The sequence below is a fragment of the Bufo bufo genome, chromosome 2 (assembly GCF_905171765.1).
Source record: "Bufo bufo chromosome 2, aBufBuf1.1, whole genome shotgun sequence".
Taxonomy (NCBI): Eukaryota; Metazoa; Chordata; class Amphibia; order Anura; family Bufonidae; genus Bufo; species Bufo bufo.
Window position 1 is genome coordinate 303,557,744 of NC_053390.1, and position 18,200 is coordinate 303,575,943.

At 41.8% G+C, this 18,200-nt stretch overlaps 1 gene segment (V, D, J or C); it reads left to right on the top strand.

Annotated features, from left to right (window-relative positions):
• The first annotated feature begins 3,303 nt into the window (after nt 1-3,303).
• LOC120990852 lies at nt 3,304-3,785 on the top strand. The segment is given in 2 exon segments: nt 3,304-3,385; nt 3,478-3,785. Coding segments are annotated over 2 exon segments (354 nt in total).
• Nucleotides 3,786-18,200: the final 14,415 nt, after the last annotated feature.

Genomic DNA, 18,200 nt, shown 5'->3' on the forward strand with positions numbered 1-18,200 from the left:
TGCTGCCTTATACCAGCATGTGTCCCAGAACATCACCCATGCCCTGACCAACGCAGTTACTAGGAAGGTCCACTTAAAGGGTTTCTACCACCACATTTTCACCTAATTAGCTGTCAGACACTAGCGATCTGCTAGTGTCTGCTGTACCTAACCATGCTATTGTAATCCCTTTCTGTGCAGCGGTTACCCTAAAAAACGTAGTTTTATTGCTATGCTAATGAGCCTCTAGGTGCTATGGGGGCGTCTTTTCAGCACCTAGAGGCTCCGTCCACTCACCATTTCTGCCGCCCAGCGCACTCCAGCCCGCCCCTCTCCTCTAGATTGACAGACTAGTTCTCTGCATCTCAGCTGAATTCTCGCGCCTGCGCCGTGTGCTTCTGTATTCGGCGCAGGCGCAGTGACTGTCTCCATGCGCCGGCATTTTCACTGCGCCTGCGCAGATTACGGCGCAGGGAGCAGTCCAACAGTCACTGCGCCTGTGCCGAATACAGAAGCACACGGCGCAGTCGCGAATGGGCTGTCAATCTAGAGGAGAGGGGCGGGCTGGAGCGCGCTGGGCGGCGGAAATGAGGAGTGGACGGAGCCTCTAGGTGCTGAAAAGACGCCCCCATAGCACCTAGAGGCTCATTAGCATAGCAATAAAACTACATTTTTTAGGGTAATCGCTGCACAGAAAGGGATTACAATAGCATGGTTAGGTAGAGCAGACACTAGCAGATCGCTAGTGTCAGACAGCTAATTAGGTCAAAATGTGGTGGTAGAAACCCTTTAACCACGGACACATGGACAAGTTCTGGTGGCCAGGGATGCTAGATTTCCCTGACGGCACACTGGGTGAATGTTGTGGAGGCCGTGAGTGAGTCGTACCCTGGGATGGCACAGATGCTACCCACGCCCAGGATTGCAGGCCCTACATCCATCAGGGTTTCACCCATCAGCTATGTTACTGGCACCAACCCCCACTTCTCCTCCTCCTCTGCCGCCGCCTCCTCCACTTCCACCTCCAGCAGCAGTCAGCCATCAGTGGCTAGCTGGGAGCAGTGTTGCACTGCTGTGGGTAAGCGTCAACAGGCCATGCTGAAGTTGATCTGCTTAGGGGACAAACAGGACACCGCCGCTGAGCTGTGGCAGGGTATAAGATACCAGACCGAGCTGTGGCTCTCACCACTCAACCTACAACCAGGCAAGCTGAATTTTGCATTACCCCAGACAAAGAAATGTCCATGGCACTCACCAATATTTATAATTAACTTGACTTTATTCTGTAATGCTAATGTGGCAGGTAAATGCAGGAGAACAATACACGTCTCGAGTATTAATCTTCTGCAATTCCACTACTGAATTGTCAAGTGGATTACAAATATTGGTGAGTGCCTGTGCCATAGATATCTCTTTATCTGGGATGATCGTTGTCTATCTAGTTACACTGAGCACTGCTTTGTATTCTAAGAGGACTGCAGGCTACAGCTTCAAGTATAGTGATTGAGTAAGTATAGTGGTGCTAAAAAAAAAGTTTAAAAAAAATTAGAACACACCATTTAAACATTTTACACAAAGGAAAATTAAAAATAAACATAACTAGCATCACTGTGTCTAAAAATGCCCAAACTATTCATATATTGGAGTATTTATTCAGTATGGTAAATGGTGCAATGGAAAGAAAAATCTAAATGGCCAAACCAACACTTTTGGTCACTTCACATCCCCAAAACATTACATGAAAAGGTCATGCATACACCATCGTGTTATGTTATCAATAAAAACTACAGCTTACACCACAAAAAATAAGCCCTCACACAGGTTCAAAGACTTAAAGTGGAACTGGGCTTTAAAAAAACTTTTCTTTAATCAAAAGAACATGGTGTGAGGGATAACACAATATTTGGCCATCATATCACTTGTATCTTGCATTTTTTTAAAAGAAAGAAAGAAACAAAGAAAGAAAGAAAGAAAAAAGAAGTATTTAAATATGGCAATACAAAGGAAAAAGTTTTTCAAAGTTTTTTTTTTTTTAAAGTATTAAAACAGAAAAAATAATAATATTTTTACGCCGTTAAAACAAAGTACATAAAACAATGTTGGAATTCTGTCCTATTTTCCAATTCCACCCCCTTTAAAATGTTTACAGCTTCCCACCACATCATATGGAAAATTAAATAGCACCAATAAAAAATACAACTTGTCCAGCAACACAAGCCCTGATATGGCTATGTGAACAAAAAGTTATGGCTTCTGGAGGGCAGGGAATTTTAAAAAATAAAAAGATAAACAGAAAATGGTTGCATTAGGAAGTGATTAGTATCACTGCCCAGCCCCAAGTGAGCCCTGATGCCCAGAGCCAAACCTTCTACAAAAGAGGGAATTGCTTAGGTCGTTCTCACTCTCCTAGTCTGTGAAAAAGAAGGTAGGTTCATGGTGGCTTGTCATTTCCCCTCTACAAGCAGCTGACACAGGGATAAGATACTTGTCCACAGATCTTCCTGTAGTCTTTATCTTTGCCTGGGGAAGCTCTAGTGATAGTGTTCATATATGAAGAGTGATATCACTGGATCTTCACAAAGTAGTGTATGGGTTTCCAAGACTCCTAATGTAAAAAAAGGCATATATTTAATAATGTATATTTCAGGTTATTGATGTATACAAGCCTGACAGAGGCAGAAAAAACTTTCTATTCGCTCTAATGTTGTCTAATATAATCCTATGGATATGTTTAGAATGCTTATCAAGACGTTTTCTGGCATACACGATAAATGTACATCACAAACGTGATATAACTATGGCTTAAACAAGTCACAGTCAGGCACATAATACATAATGTGGTGATACCTGAGATCTGAGAAATCATACTGAGATCTATCCTGTAGGCATTGTTATCATGTGGTCAGCAGAAAAGAAAATACTAGTGGTTGCAAAATAGTTAATTGTGGTTTTAGATGATTTCTTAAAGGGATCATTAAATGTTAATCTTTACATAACAAAATGTTTTACAATTTACTTTCTGTATTTTTCCTCAGTTTTATAGATCTCTTCAGAAATCCAATAAGACCCTTTATTGTTTGCATCCAGTGGATATAAATCTGTCCTCCTCAAGTGACACATGAGTGAATGGCTCGTTAGAAGACACATCTCTGATAACTATACTGTAACCAGATGTGCACCTATTTAATAGCCCTTTAAGATGCGAAATAAAATGGAATGAGTCTGACATATATATATATTTATATATATTCTCCTGCATTCGACTAGAACCAGAGGTGGAGGCTACTATGCAAATATACAAGACTCCAGCATATAAATGTTTGGTTATCCTCTCATCTCTACATTATCTTAATTATCCGAATGAAAATGGATTTTATGTTATTTTTCTTGGTGTTTTCCCCAAAAAGTAAGATCTAGAATTGGTCTGCAAATAATTACTAATATTAATTGAAACCAAATATGTACCTTATTTGTTGCATTATGTTCTCTGAATTATAGGTGTCCTCTGTCAGACACTACAGGAGTCAGGACCAGGACTTCTGAAACCTTCACAGAAACTCGATCTGACCTGTACAGTGGCTGGGTTTGAGTTAACCAGCTATGCTGTAAGCTGGATCAGACAACATCCTGAGAAAGGACTGGAATGGATTGGGATTGCATGGGCCAGCAGTAGTCCTGATTATTCTGAGTCACTGAAAAGTAGAACGACCATCCGAAAAGATAACTCCAAAAAGCAGGTCTATCTCCAGATGAATAACATGGAGGCTGCAGATTCTGGAACATATTATTGTACAAGACACACATAGATATAAACTAATGAGGAGATCATACAAAATCCAGCTGTATCTGACAGGAAATGGAAAAACACAAGAGAAAGAAAGTTACTGAACTGAGTGAGCAATAGAAAACAAAAATTATGCTCCTTATGTGGAACTAGTAAAATGCCAACTATGCACTAACTATATGCAAAATGGAGCAGGCAAATATTAAGTCCATGAATTGGAAAATATAAAGATAACTGTTACAAAGATAAAAAAACGAAAGCAGTTTTTATGAATTATTATGATAGAAACCATGCCTAAAGATATCACGCAAAAGATAACACATCAAAGGAGACCCCCAGATTGAGAGACTTCATCCCGAAAGATAAACAGACCTTCCATTCCGATCCAGGACTGGACAATGGATACTACAGGTGAAACTCGAAAAATTTGAATATTGTGCAAAGTTCATTTATTTAAGTAATGCAACTTAAAAGGTGAAACTAACATATAAGATAGACTCATTACATGCAAAGCGAGATATTTCAAGCTTTTATTTGTTATAATTTGGATGATTATGGCTTACAGCTTATGAAACCCCAAAGTCTCAATTTTGAGATACCCTTTGCTCAGGGGGTATAGATTAATTAGCTGACTAGAGTGAATGGGAAACGGGTCAATTGCCCCCCCCCCCAAAAAAAAATAAAGTGAGAGAATGGGCGCCGCTCCGTTCACCCGCTGTGGCCCGTTACCTTCTCCCGCGCTGTATGGTAATTGCTACTATCGGAACACCAGGGAGGAGTCTGCCCTGTTTCTTCCAGGCTGTGAGCTCTGCGCTGCGATTTGACAGCGCTACAGCCAGGGAGAAGGAGCGCCCAGGGAGAAACAGGGCAGACTCCCTGGTGTTACGATAGTAGCAATTACCATACAGCGCGGGAGAAGGTAACGGGGGCAAAGCGGGCAAACGGAGCAGTGCCCAGGGAAAATAGTAAGTGCAGTGAGATCCCTGGGCACGGCACTTCATATACAGATGGTTTTCTTACAATGTTTCGACCTGTGAAAGGTCATCTTTAATACATTTTTCAGGGCCCCTTCACATACACAGGCACGGCGGTGCCGGCAACATTGGTGGCCGGCCCTGTCCCCCCCCCCCCCCCCACGTGCATCTTACTGCCAGCCAGCCAGAATCAAGCCGGCACCGTTCTAATTAGGCCCGCCCACCAAGTTAGGCCCAGGAACTGGAAGTTCGGAACAGAGGAGCGTCGCACAGGCGTCGGGACAAGGACGGGACCTCACCTCACGGGTTGCGTACAACTGCGGCGGTGCCAGTGACAGTCTGACAGACTTTGCCTCTCCCGAGACCAGGCTCTGGATCCGCCACTGCTAGTGTGTGACACTTTGATCCTAGAATATTGAACCTTTTCACAAAATTCTAATTTTAAGCTGCATTAATGCAATTCTTTTTAATTTGCATTACTGAAATAAATGGACTTTTGCACAATATTTAAATTTTTGGAGTTTTACCTGTATATGTCACTCGCGTTACAATTTGGACTACAGTTTCTTCAGCATCCAGAAGCACATTTCCAATTGTACAGGTGTTTCTAGGAAGAATTAAATGAAATATGAAGTTTATGCGTTTTTTATAAGGATTTTGGTGGGTAGCATTTTTTCTGAGCTTTTATGTTTCTATATAGTAGTCTATGGCATAATGTCTAAAAAAAAACACCAAAATACAGAGGGACACAAAAAATATAACAAAAAAAACTGGAAAATTTGTCATAAAGTAGCACTACAGTAACGAACAAAACAACATTTTAAGGGAATTTAGATTTTTCAGGGGCGTAGCTAAAGGCTCATGGGCCCTGATGCAAGATTCAGCTTGGGCCCCCCTCCCATCAGTGCTTTGGCCAGGGGAAGGGAAGCACATAGCCTTTGTGCCACCTGAGGCAAACATTTATTTTTAACAAGTCTCTTTTTATTAAAGATTTTCAGTTACATACATAACACTGACAGAGTTTAGCAATTTTATACAAGCAATTGGAGTGGTATAGTAACATAATAATAACAGTGTATGGTAGTACAATAGGGGGCAAAATGTGGGGAGCGGAGGTATGATAATAGGGGGGAGGGAGGGTTCGAGGGGAAGGGGTGGACATCGGAGCGGTAATCAAGGTGACACATAATAGACAGTTTTCACTGAACATATATCTGAATGTATATAGTAATGGATGATCAGCATAAACTAACATGAACAGCCTCGGATAATCTCAATTCAGGGAGAGAGTGTCACTGCAAATGAAGGTGATGACTAGTCTAGTCTTTCCATGATGTATTATGATCTAAAGCCCTACAGGTAAGTAAGTAGGCCCTGGAGTGGAATAGTAAGGTTCCAGAGGGTTTTATATGGACTATACATAGGTTGGTCAGTGGACAAGGTATATAGTTAATCCATTTAGGTGTGGCGAAAGGACTGCCATAGTGCCCATAATCGCACAAATTTGGAGTGTGTTCTGGTTGCCCAGGTCGCCAGTTCTTCCATCAGATATATCTTGTCCACTTTTGTGTACCACTGTTCTAATGTGGTGGTTGTGGTGGTGGTGGGGCTTAGTATTCAGCCAATGCAATGGGATCAGTAATCTGGTTGCCTGGATTAGGAGGGTTGGAAGGTCGAAGAATGCTGGTTGCCATTTCTCCGAAGTGAGCCAAAGTAAAACCGATTGGGGAGAAAGCTTGATCGAAGACTTGCTATTTCATTAGTCTTTTGTTCAATCTATTCCCAGTAGGGATGTAAAAGAAGGCAAAACCACATAACATGGCCCAAAGTGCCCTTTAGAGATGAGCAAATTTTAAAAAAAATGCGATTCAGACGGTTCGCCGAATTTTACGAAACGATTCGATTCGAACTGAATTTATTCTAAACGAATCGCGTTAAAAAACTGCTAATTCCTGGCTGCAGAGAGCCTGTATAGTGCTGTAGAACACTGTGCCTTGCAGTAACATGCTTAGGGAGTCCTCTATGGTAGTGAAACAATACTTTGAGTCAGTATGACACGCAGATGACAGGCATCGCTCTTATAATCATTGCACATTTCACTTATTTGGGCACTTACGGGGCCAAAACTGACCAAATAACTCAAGTATGAACTCAGCCTTACGGGTCAATGTTAGCATCAAGAGGAAGCACACTCATTTTACACCTTCGTCAGCTGATTCCACATAGATGTCTACAGAACGAATTCTATTAAACGATTATACAATAGAGCCCCCTCTCCACGTTCCAATTTGTACTAGCACTAGAACCCCTTCTTCATCTACCTAGAACTGATCCTTTTATTAAGGGCGTTTCCCTTGGGAATCAGAAAAAAAATTATAATAAATATATATATATATATATATATATATAAACTGCTCAAAAAAATAAAGGGAACACAAAAATAACACATCCTAGATCTGAATTAATTAAATATTCTTCTGAAATACTTTGTTCTTTACATAGTTGAATGCGCTGACAACAAAATCACACAAAAATAAAAAAATGGAAATCAAATTTTTCAACCCATGGAGGTCTGGATTTGGAGTCACACTCAAAATTAAAGTGGAAAAACACACTACAGGCTGATCCAACTTTGATGTAATGTCCTTAAAACAAGTCAAAATGGGGCTCAGTAGTGTGTGTGGCCTCCACGTGCCTGTATGACCTCCCTACAACGCCTGTGCATGCTCCTGATGAGGTGGCGGACGGTCTCCTGAGGGATCTCCTCCCAGACCTGGACTACAGCATCTGCCAACTCCTGGACAGTCTGTGGTGCAACGTGACGTTGGTGGATAGAGCGAGACATGATGTCCCAGATGTGCTCAATTGGATTCAGGTCGGGGGAACGGGCGGGCCAGTCCATAGCATCAATGACTTCGTCTTGCAGGAACTGCTGACACACTCCAGCCACATGAGGTCTAGCATTGTCTTGCATTAGGAGGAACCCAGGGCCAACCGCACCAGCATATGGTCTCACAAGGGGTCTGAGGATCTCATCTCGGTACCTAATGGCAGTCAGGCTACCTCTGGCGAGCACATGGAGGGCTGTGCGGCCCTCCAAAGAAATGCCACCCCACACCATTACTGACCCAATGCCAAACCGGTCATGCTGGAGGATGTTGCAGGCAGCAGAACGTTCTCCACAGCGTCTCAAGACTCTGTCACGTCTGTCACATGTGCTCAGTGAGAAACTGCTTTCATCTGTGATGAGCACAGGGTGCCAGTGGCGAATTTGCCAATCTTGGTGTTCTCTGGCAAATGCCAAACGTCCTGCACGGTGTTGGGCTGTGGACGTCGGGCCCTCATATCACCCTCATGGAGTCTGTTTCTGACCGTTTGAGCAGACACATGCACATTTGTGGCCGGCTGGAGGTAATTTTGCAGGGCTCTGGCAGTGCTCCTCCTGTTCCTCCTTGCACAAAGGCGGAGGTAGTGGTCCTGCTGCTGGGTTGTTGCCCTCCTACGGCCTCCTCCACATCTCTTGATGTACTGGCCTGTCTCCTGGTAGCGCCTTCATGCTCTGGACACTACGCTGACAGACACAGCAAACCTTCTTGCCACAGCTCGCATTGATGTGCCATCCTGGATAAGCTGCACTACCTGAGCCACTTGTGTGGGTTGTAGACTCTGTGTCATGCTACCACTAAAGTGAAAGCACCGCCAGCATTCAAAAGTGACCAAAACATCAGCCAGGAAGCATAGGAACTGAGAAGTGGTCTGTGGTCACCACCTGCAGAACCACTCCTTTATTGGGGGTGTCTTGCTAATTGCCCATAATTTCCACCTGTTGTCTATCTCATTTGCACAACAGCATGTGAAAATGATTGTCACTCAGTGTTGCTTCCTAAGTGGACAGTTTGATTTCACAGAAGAGTGATTGACTTGGAGTTACATTGTGTTGTTTAAGTGTTCCCTTTATTTTTTTGAGAAGTGTAAATATATATATATATATATATATATATATATATATATATATGTCTTTGGGGATGACCACCAGTTAGTCATGACTTCCAATACTGAAGCATCTCTGCCAACAATATATACACTTTTAAAATTTTAAAATAAACATGAATAAGTTCCTAGTTATATGTACTGGTCTCTCCACCCTATGCAAACTGCATCTGGCCCATGATTCTCCATTTGACTGGTCTTCCCCATACTTCACCTACTAGGGATCCAAAATTAGCCTTGACATTTCAGACCTGTTCTCTCTTAATACACCCCTCTTCTTCACTCACTCTGTTCTAGCCTGGATAAATTGGACTTCCCCACCCTATTGTGGTTTGGAAGGAAGAACCTCTTAATGTCTCTGGTACTCCCCCACTTTACTTATCTTAAACAGATGCTTCCTATCTTTGTCCCTAAATCTTGCTATGATCTGTTGAGAAAGAAATTTAGGACCTTCATTTGGAATGGGAGAAGACTTTCTTATAACTCTCTTTCCTGGTCTAATGGGTGGAATTTCACTGCCGGATCTGGAACTATATGGCAAGGCTGTGCTAATATCCAGAGTGGTAGAATGGTTGAGTTCTCCCTTAAACAAATCCTGGGTCACTATGCAACAGGAATTGATGAGATCCGCTCCCCATTTTCTCTTGTTGGGAAATGCCCCCTCCCCAATTAGAGATACACCTTTAGCCCTGCAATTCGAGCTACCCCTAGCGACTGGAAATGGTCTCAGTCCTCACCATGTTCGGCCCTTTTCCTCCCCTTTACTACATTTTTAAGATATTATACCTTTGCCCCACCCTACTCTCAGAGAGGGTATTCCACACTCCTTACGGATATCCCCTCTCCCCATTATAGACCTCTGACAGACTGGTTCTTGGCACCAAAGATATGATATTTATATTCAGTGCCTAATACCTAAAACATACTATAACTGGATCCCTTGCTGCTAGATCAGCGGCAGAGCTATGGAGCAGACTACATGGATGTCAGGAAGTTGTAGAGAACTGCAACTGATGAGACGTTTAGACTTGCACTGCACTTGTATAACCACCAAGATTGTGACAGCCTGTGCAACCACTATGTTTAAAGAACCTCTCCGTATGTGATTTTGCATTACCCCAGACAAAGAAATGTCCATGGCACTCACCAATATTTATAATTAACTTGACTTTATTCTGTAATGCTAATGTGGCAGGTTAATACAGGAGAACAATACACATCTCCAATATTAATCTTCTGCAATTCCACTACTGAATTATCAAGTGGATTACAAATATTGGTGAGTGCCATAGATATCTCTATGTCTGGGATGATCGTTGTCTATCTAGTTACACTGAGCACTGCTTTGTATTCTAAGAGAACTGCAGACTACAGCTTCAAGTATTGATTAAGTATAGTGGTGCTAAAAAAAAAAGCAAAAAAAAAAATGAGATCAGACCATTTAACCATTTTACATATGAAAATTAAAAATAAACATAATTAGCATCACTGTGTCTAAAAATGCCCAAACTATTCATATTTTGGAGTACTTATTCAGTATGGTAAATGGTGCAATGGAAAGAAAAATCTAAATGGCCAAACCAACACTTTTGGTCACTTCACATCCCCAAAACATTACATAAAAAGTCATGCATACACTATTGTGTTATGTTATCAATAAAAACGACAGCTTACGCCACAAAAAATAAGCCCTCGCACAGCTTCAAAGACTTAAAGTGGAACTGTGCTTTCAAAAAAACTTTATTTACTCAAAAGAACAGGGTGTGTACATGATGGATAACACAATATTTGGCCATCATATCACTTGTATCTTGCATTTTTTAGAAAGAAAGAGAAAGAAAGAAAGAAAGAAAGAAAGAAAGAAAGAAAGAAAGAAAGAAAGAAAAAGAAAAAAGAAGTATCTAAATATGGCAATACAAAGGGAAAAACATTTCAAAGTTTTTATTTTTTTAAAGTATTAAAACTGAAAATATAATATTTTTACGCCGTTAAAACAGAGTACATAAAACAATGTTGGAATTCTGTCTTATTTTCCAATTCCACCCCATTTTTACAGCTTCCCACTACATCATATGAAAAATTAATTAGCACCATTAAAAAATACAACTTGTCCAGCAACACAAGCCCTGATATGGCTATGTGAACAAAAAGTTATTGCTTCTGGAGGGCCTGTTATCCTGCAAGTTGATCCAGAGGAAGGCCAAAAACCCTGTGAGGTAGAAGCCAATTTTCTCCACTTTAGGGGAATAAAAAATTTCTTCCCGACTCCAATCAGAATAACTCCCTGGATCAACGACCCCTCTCTAGTAGCTATAGCCTGCAATATTATTACGCTCTAGAAACACATCCAGGCCCCTCTTGAATTCCTTTATTGTACTCACCATCACCACCTCCTCAGGCAGAGAGTTCCATAGTCTCACTGCTCTTACCGTAAAGAATCCTCTTCTATGTTTGTGTACAAACCTTCTTTCCTCCAGACGCAGAGGATGTCCCCTCGTCACAGTCACAGTCCTGGGGATAAATAGATGATGGGATAGATCTCTGTACTGACCCCTGATATATTTATACATATTAATTAGATCTCCCCTCAGTCGTCTTTTTTCTAAAGTGAATAACCCTAATTTTGATAATCTTTCAGGGTACTGTAGTTGCCCCATTCCAGTTATTACTTTAGTTGCCCTCCTCTGAACCCTCTCTAGCTCTGCTATGTCTGCCTTGTTTACAGGAGCCCAGAACTGTACACAGTACTCCATGTGTGGTCTGACTAGCGATTTGTAAAGTGGTAGGACTATGTTCATATCACGGGAATCTATGCCCCTTTTGATGCAACCCATTATCTTGGGTAATAAAAAGATAAACAGAAAATGGTTGCATTAGGAAGTGATTAGTATCACTGCCCAGCCCCAAGTGAGCCCTGATGCCCAGAGCCAAACCTTCTACAAAAGAGGGAATTGCTTAGGTCGTTCTCACTCTCCTAGTCTGTGAAAAAGAAGGTAGGTTCATGGAGGCTTGTCATTTCCCCTCTACAAGCAGCTGACACAGGGATAAGATACTTGTCCACAGATCTTCCTGTAGTCTTTATCTTTGCCTGGGGAAGCTCTAGTGATAGTGTTCATATATGAAGAGTGATATCACTGGATCTTCACAAAGTAGTGTATGGATTCCCAAGACTCCTAATGTAAAAAAAGGCAAATATTTAATAATGTATATTTCAATTTATTGATGTATACAAGCCTGACAGAGGCAGAAAGTACTATTTGCTCTAATGTTGTCTAATATAATCCTATGGATATGTTTAGAATGCTTATCAAGACGTTTTCTGGCATACACGATAAATGTACATCACAAACATGCTATAACTATGGCTTAAACAAGTCACGGTCAGGCACATAATACATAATTTAAGTGATACCTGAGATCTGAGAAATCATACTGAGATCTATCCTGTAGGCATTGTTATCATGTGGCCTGCAGAGCAGAAAATACTAGTGGTTGCAAAATAGTTATTTGTAGTTTAGATGATTTCTTAAAGGGATCATTAAATGTTAATCTTTACATAACAAAAATTCTTATAATTTACTTTCTGTATTTTTCCTCACAGTTTTATAGATATCTTCAGCCATTCAATAAGAACCTTCATTGTTTGCATCCAGTGGATATAAATCTGTCCTCCTCAAGTGACACATGAGTGAATGGCTCGTTAGAAGACACATCTCTGATAACTATACTGTAACCAGATGTGCACCTATTTAATAGCCCTTTAAGATGCAAAATAAAATGGAATGAGTCTGACATTTATATATATTTATATATATTCTCCTGCATTCGGCACTAGAACCAGAGGTGGAGGCTACTATGCAAATATACAAGACTCCAGCATATAAATGTTTGGTTATCTTCTCATCTCTACATTATCTTAATTATCCGAATGAAAATGGATTTTATGTTATTTTTCTTGGTGTTTTCCCCAATAAGTAAGATCTAGAATTGGTCTGCAAATAATTACTAATATTAATTGAAACCAAATATGTACCTTATTTGTTGCATTATGTTCACTGTATTACAGGTGTCCTCTGTCAGACACTACAGGAGTCAGGACCAGGACTTGTGAAACCTTCTCAGAAACTCGATCTGACCTGTACAGTGTCTGGGTTTGAGTTAACCAGCTATGCTGTAAGCTGGATCAGACAACATCCTGGGAAAGGACTGGAATGGATTGGAGCAGTAGGGACTAATGGTGGTACTGCTTATGCTGATTCAATGAAGAGCAGAATGACCATCACAAAAGACAACTCCAAGAAGCAGGTCTATCTCCAGATGAATAACATGGAGGCTGCAGATTCTGGAACATATTATTGTACAAGACACACATAGATATAAACTAATGAGGAGATCATACAAAATCCAGCTGTATCTGACAGGAAATGGAAAACCACAAGAGAAAGAAAGTTACTGAACTGAGTGAGGAATAGAAAACAAAAATTATGCTCCTTGTTGAGGGGAGTGTTGGATTTAAATATATATGTATATATGCCCTCACATATATGCATATATATATTGGCCCCTTTGCATGGGCCCGTCCAGGTAGTAGGTGTATACATAGAGATGTATGTATGCCCCTTTGTCAGCATACATCTCTATGTATATAATATATGTATAGGTGGGCTTATTTCTGCCCATTCAGACCCCCTGTTTTATATATATGTATGTGTATATATATATATATATATATATATATACTTATGGATGTGCCCCAAGCATCTATAAATGTATATATATACAGTTCTGTCCCCAGAAGCTCCCATGGATGCCCCCCCCCTCTGGAATGTGCCTGCTGGGTGGGGAGAGACCGACAACTGGACAATTATGTCCAGTTTCGGCCTCTTCAAAGGACAGATGATCAATAAAGATCCTCTGCCCTTTGTCACCATCTCCGGCAGCGCTGGAGATGGTATGCCTAACAGGGACATGGGAACAGAGTTCCCATGCCCCTGTGTGCCACTCACCTCCGGCGCTGTAATTACAGCGCCGGAGATGTGCGATATCTCCAAAGGCGGGAGGATCAAAGGATCCCCCTGCCTGGGAGCGTGGGCTGGTGCAGGGCGGGAAAACGGCCGCGAGTGCTGCGGGGTTTAAATACCCCAGCAGCACTGCGCTTGGACAGAACGGCACCCCCCCGTGAAGGTGAGCGCATCCGGCGCTGAAGGGTCGGGACCCGCTCCACCTTGAAGGAGAGCGCATCCTGCGCTCAGGACACAGGACCTCTCTGATCCCCGACACCTACCCCTCACAGAAGCGGCACCTCCAGGAAGGACGCAGGCAGCAAGGAGCTGAACTGCGCTCTGAACACAACAGCCGGCCCCAGGAGGAGAGAGCACACAGGCTGTACGGAGCAATCAGCCCCCCCCCCCTCTGGAATGCCGGCTGGCTAAGTATCACTTCCTGGTTAACCCCTGTCCTGCTGCCCTCAGCACAGGACCCCTGATATGCTGCCCTGCCTCAGCATGAACCCCTGCTGAGACCCTGGCAGACCTCTTCAGTAACCCCCTCACTGCCAGTCCCCTGTTAACCCCTTCAGTGCCTTGTTCCCCTACTCTGCCCTGAGACCCCTGATCCACCCCTGGTGGCAACCCTTGCATATCCAAACCCCTGCCACACACCCCTCACTGTACACTTGCAGGGTATTAACCCTTGCATTTCTGTACAGCCCTGATAACCTTGGTTAACCCCTGAATAACCAAACCCCTATTCCCCTGAGCAACCCCTGTATTGCTATACCCACTGTTAACCCTTCCCTGATCTACTCTGTGGCCTGCATACACCCCTGCAGTGCCATTGTTAACCCTGTGTTTCTTGGCCTGCAGGTATTAGCCCCTGCAGAGCAACCATTGTGTTTAACCCCTTGTACCCCGTAGGGACAGTGATTAGTCAGGCGGGTGGGCTACTGATATTTGTGTGTATCAATGTATTATTGCAATGTATAGATAGTGTGTGTGTGGGGTGGAATGGTAATTGTGTGTAGTGTAGTTAGGTTTGTATTGTGTTTATTGTAGTACTGTTTCTATACTGCGGTGTGTATGTCTATATGTACAGTGGGGGAAATAATTATTTGACCCCTCACTGATTTTGTAAGTTTGTCCAATGACAAAGAAATGAAAAGTCTCAGAACAGTATCATTTCAATGGTAGGTTTATTGTAACAGTGGCAGATAGCACATCAAAAGGAAAATCGAAAAAATAACTTTAAATAAAAGATAGCAACTGATTTGCATTTCATTGAGTGAAATAAGTATTTGAACCCTCTAACAAAAAAAGACTTAATACTTGGTGGAAAAACCCTTGTTTGCAAGCACAGAGGTCAAACGTTTCTTGTAATTGATGACCAAGTTTGCGCACATTTTAGGAGGAATGTTGGTCTACTCCTCTTTGCAGATCATCTCTAAATCCCTAAGGTTTCGAGGCTGTCTCTGTGCAACTCTGAGCTTGAGCTCCCTCCATAGGTTTTCGATTGGATTAAGGTCCGGAGACTGACTAGGCCACTCCATGACCTTAATGTGCTTCTTCTTGAGCCACTCCTTTGTTGCCTTTGCTGTATGTTTTGGGTCATTGTCGTGCTGGAACACCCATCCACGACCCATTTTCAGTTTCCTGGCAGAGGGAAGGAGGTTGTCGCTCAGGATTTCACGATACATGGCTCCGTCCATTTTCCCGTTTATGCGAATAAGTTGTCCTGTGCCCTTAGCAGAAAAACACCCCCAAAGCAAAATGTTTCCACCCCCATGCTTGACGGTGGGGACGGTGTTTTGGGGGTCATAGGCAGCATTTTTCTTCCTCCAAACACAGCGAGTTGAGTTAATGCCAAAGAGCTCTATTTTGGTCTCATCAGACCACAGCACCTTCTCCCAGTCACTCTCTGAATCATTCAGGTGTTCATTGGCAAACTTCAGACGGGCCTGCACATGTGCCTTCCTGAGCAGGGGGACCTTGCGAGCCCTGCAGGATTTTAATCCATTGCGGTGTAATGTGTTTCCAATGGTTTTCTTGGTGACTGTGGTCCCTGCTAATTTGAGGTCATTAACTAACTCCTCCCGTGTAGTTCTAGGATGCTTTTTCACCTTTCTCAGAACCATTGACACCCCACGAGGTGAGATCTTGCGTGGAGCCCCAGAGCGAGGTCGATTGATGGTCATTTTGTGCTCCTTCCATTTTCGAACAATCGCACCAACAGTTGTCACCTTCTCTCCCAGCTTCTTGCTAATGGTTTTGTAGCCCATTCCAGCCTTGTGCAGGTCTACAATTTTGTCTCTGACATCCTTGGACAGCTCTTTGGTCTTTCCCATGTTGGAGAGTTTGGAGTCTGCTTGATTGATTGATTCTGTGGACAGGTGTCTTTTATACAGGTGACTAGTTAAGACAGGTGTCCTTAATGAGGGTGACTAATTGAGTAGAAGTGTCTAACCACTCTGTGGGAGCCAGAACTCTTAATGGTTGGTAGGGGTTCAAATACTTATTTCACTCAATGAAATGCAAATCAGTTGCTATCTTTTATTTAAAGTTATTTTTTCGATTTTCCTTTTGATGTGCTATCTGCCACTGTTACAATAAACCTACCATTGAAATGATACTGTTCTGAGACTTTTCATTTCTTTGTCATTGGACAAACTTACAAAATCAGTGAGGGGTCAAATAATTATTTCCCCCACTGTATATATATCCATTGATCTATAAATATATATAGATATAGCGTATTGTTAGACTTGTATAATTGTATTGTGTAATAAATATTCTTTATTGTTCATAATACAGTGTATGGTGTTTTTACTAGTCGCCGCCCTAGTATAGTGATAGTAAGGCGCACGTAGTGTAGTTCAGTGTAGTGTATATGTAATCAGAGGTAGTTAGTTAGTTAACATAGCTAAATATGTTATGATGAAGGTATAAATGGGCGGAGTCATCAATAGACGGCTCCTCCCATTTATGAATATTAATTATTGATATTTGCATAAATATTGGTGATTAATATCCCCCTTTAACACTCCTCATGTGGAACTAGTAAAATGCCAACTATGCACTAACTATATGCAAAATGGAGCAGGCAAATATTAAGTCCATGAATTGGAAAATATAAAGATAACTGTTACAAAGATAAAAAAAACGAAAGCAGTTTTTATGAATTATTATGATAGAAACCATGCCTAAAGATATCACACAAAAGATAACACATCAAAGGAGACCCCCAGATTGAGAGACTTCATCCCGAAAGATAAACAGACCTTCCATTCCGATCCAGGACTGGACAATGGATACTACAGGTGAAACTCGAAAAATTAGAATATTGTGCAAAGTTCATTTATTTAAGTAATGCAACTTAAAAGGTGAAACTAACATATGTGATAGACTCATTACATGCAAAGCGAGATATTTCAAGCTTTTATTTGTTATAATTTGGATGATTATGGGTTACAGCTTAAAGTCTCAATTTTGAGGTACCCTTTGCTCAGGGGGTATAGATTAATTAGCTGACTAGAGTGCACCGGCGGATCCGGGGAAGGGGGGGCAAATGTATGTATACTAATGCCAGAAGCCTGACTAATAAAACTGGTGAACTGGAATTAGTGATGTGTGAGAAGGACTATGACATAGTGGGAATAACTGAGACATGGCTGGATGATAGCTATGACTGGGCGGTTAATGTACAAGGTTACAGTCTGTTTAGAAAGGATAGTCAAAACCGGAGAGGGGGAGGGGTTTGCCTTTATGTAAAGTCCTGTCTAAAGCCCACACTCCGTGAAGATATAAGTGAGGGACATGAACATGTGGAGTCACTGTGGGTAGAGATACATGGAGCTAAAAACAACAATAAATTACTGATAGGAGTTTAATATAAACCACGTAATATACCACAGAAAATCTACTACTAAACGAGATAGACAAGGCGGCAAATCATAATGAGGTGGTTATTATGGGGGACTTCAACTACCCAGATATAGACTGGGAAACTGAAACTTGTATATCTCATAAAGGAAACAGATTCTTGGCAATAACCAAAGACAATTATCTCTCACAACTGGTTCAGGACCCGACTAGAGGGACGGCCATACTGGACTTAGTATTAACCAATAGACCTGACAGAACAACAGACGTGCAGGTTGGGGGACACCTGGGAAATAGTGACCATAAAGTAATAACCTTCCAATTATCATTCAAAAGAGCGTTTCTACAGGGAGGAACAAAAATACCAAACTTCAAAAAAGCTAAATTTAGCCAACTAAGAGAGGCCATAGGCCTAACTAACTGGGACAAAGTCCTCAAAAATAAAAATACAGCCACAAAATGGGATATCTTTAAAAACATCCTAAAATCTCATTGTGAGAGGTACATACCGTATGGGAATAAAAGGTTAAGGAACAAAAATAAACCAATGTGGATAAACAGAACTGTAAAGAAAGCAATAAATGACAAAAAGAAAGCATA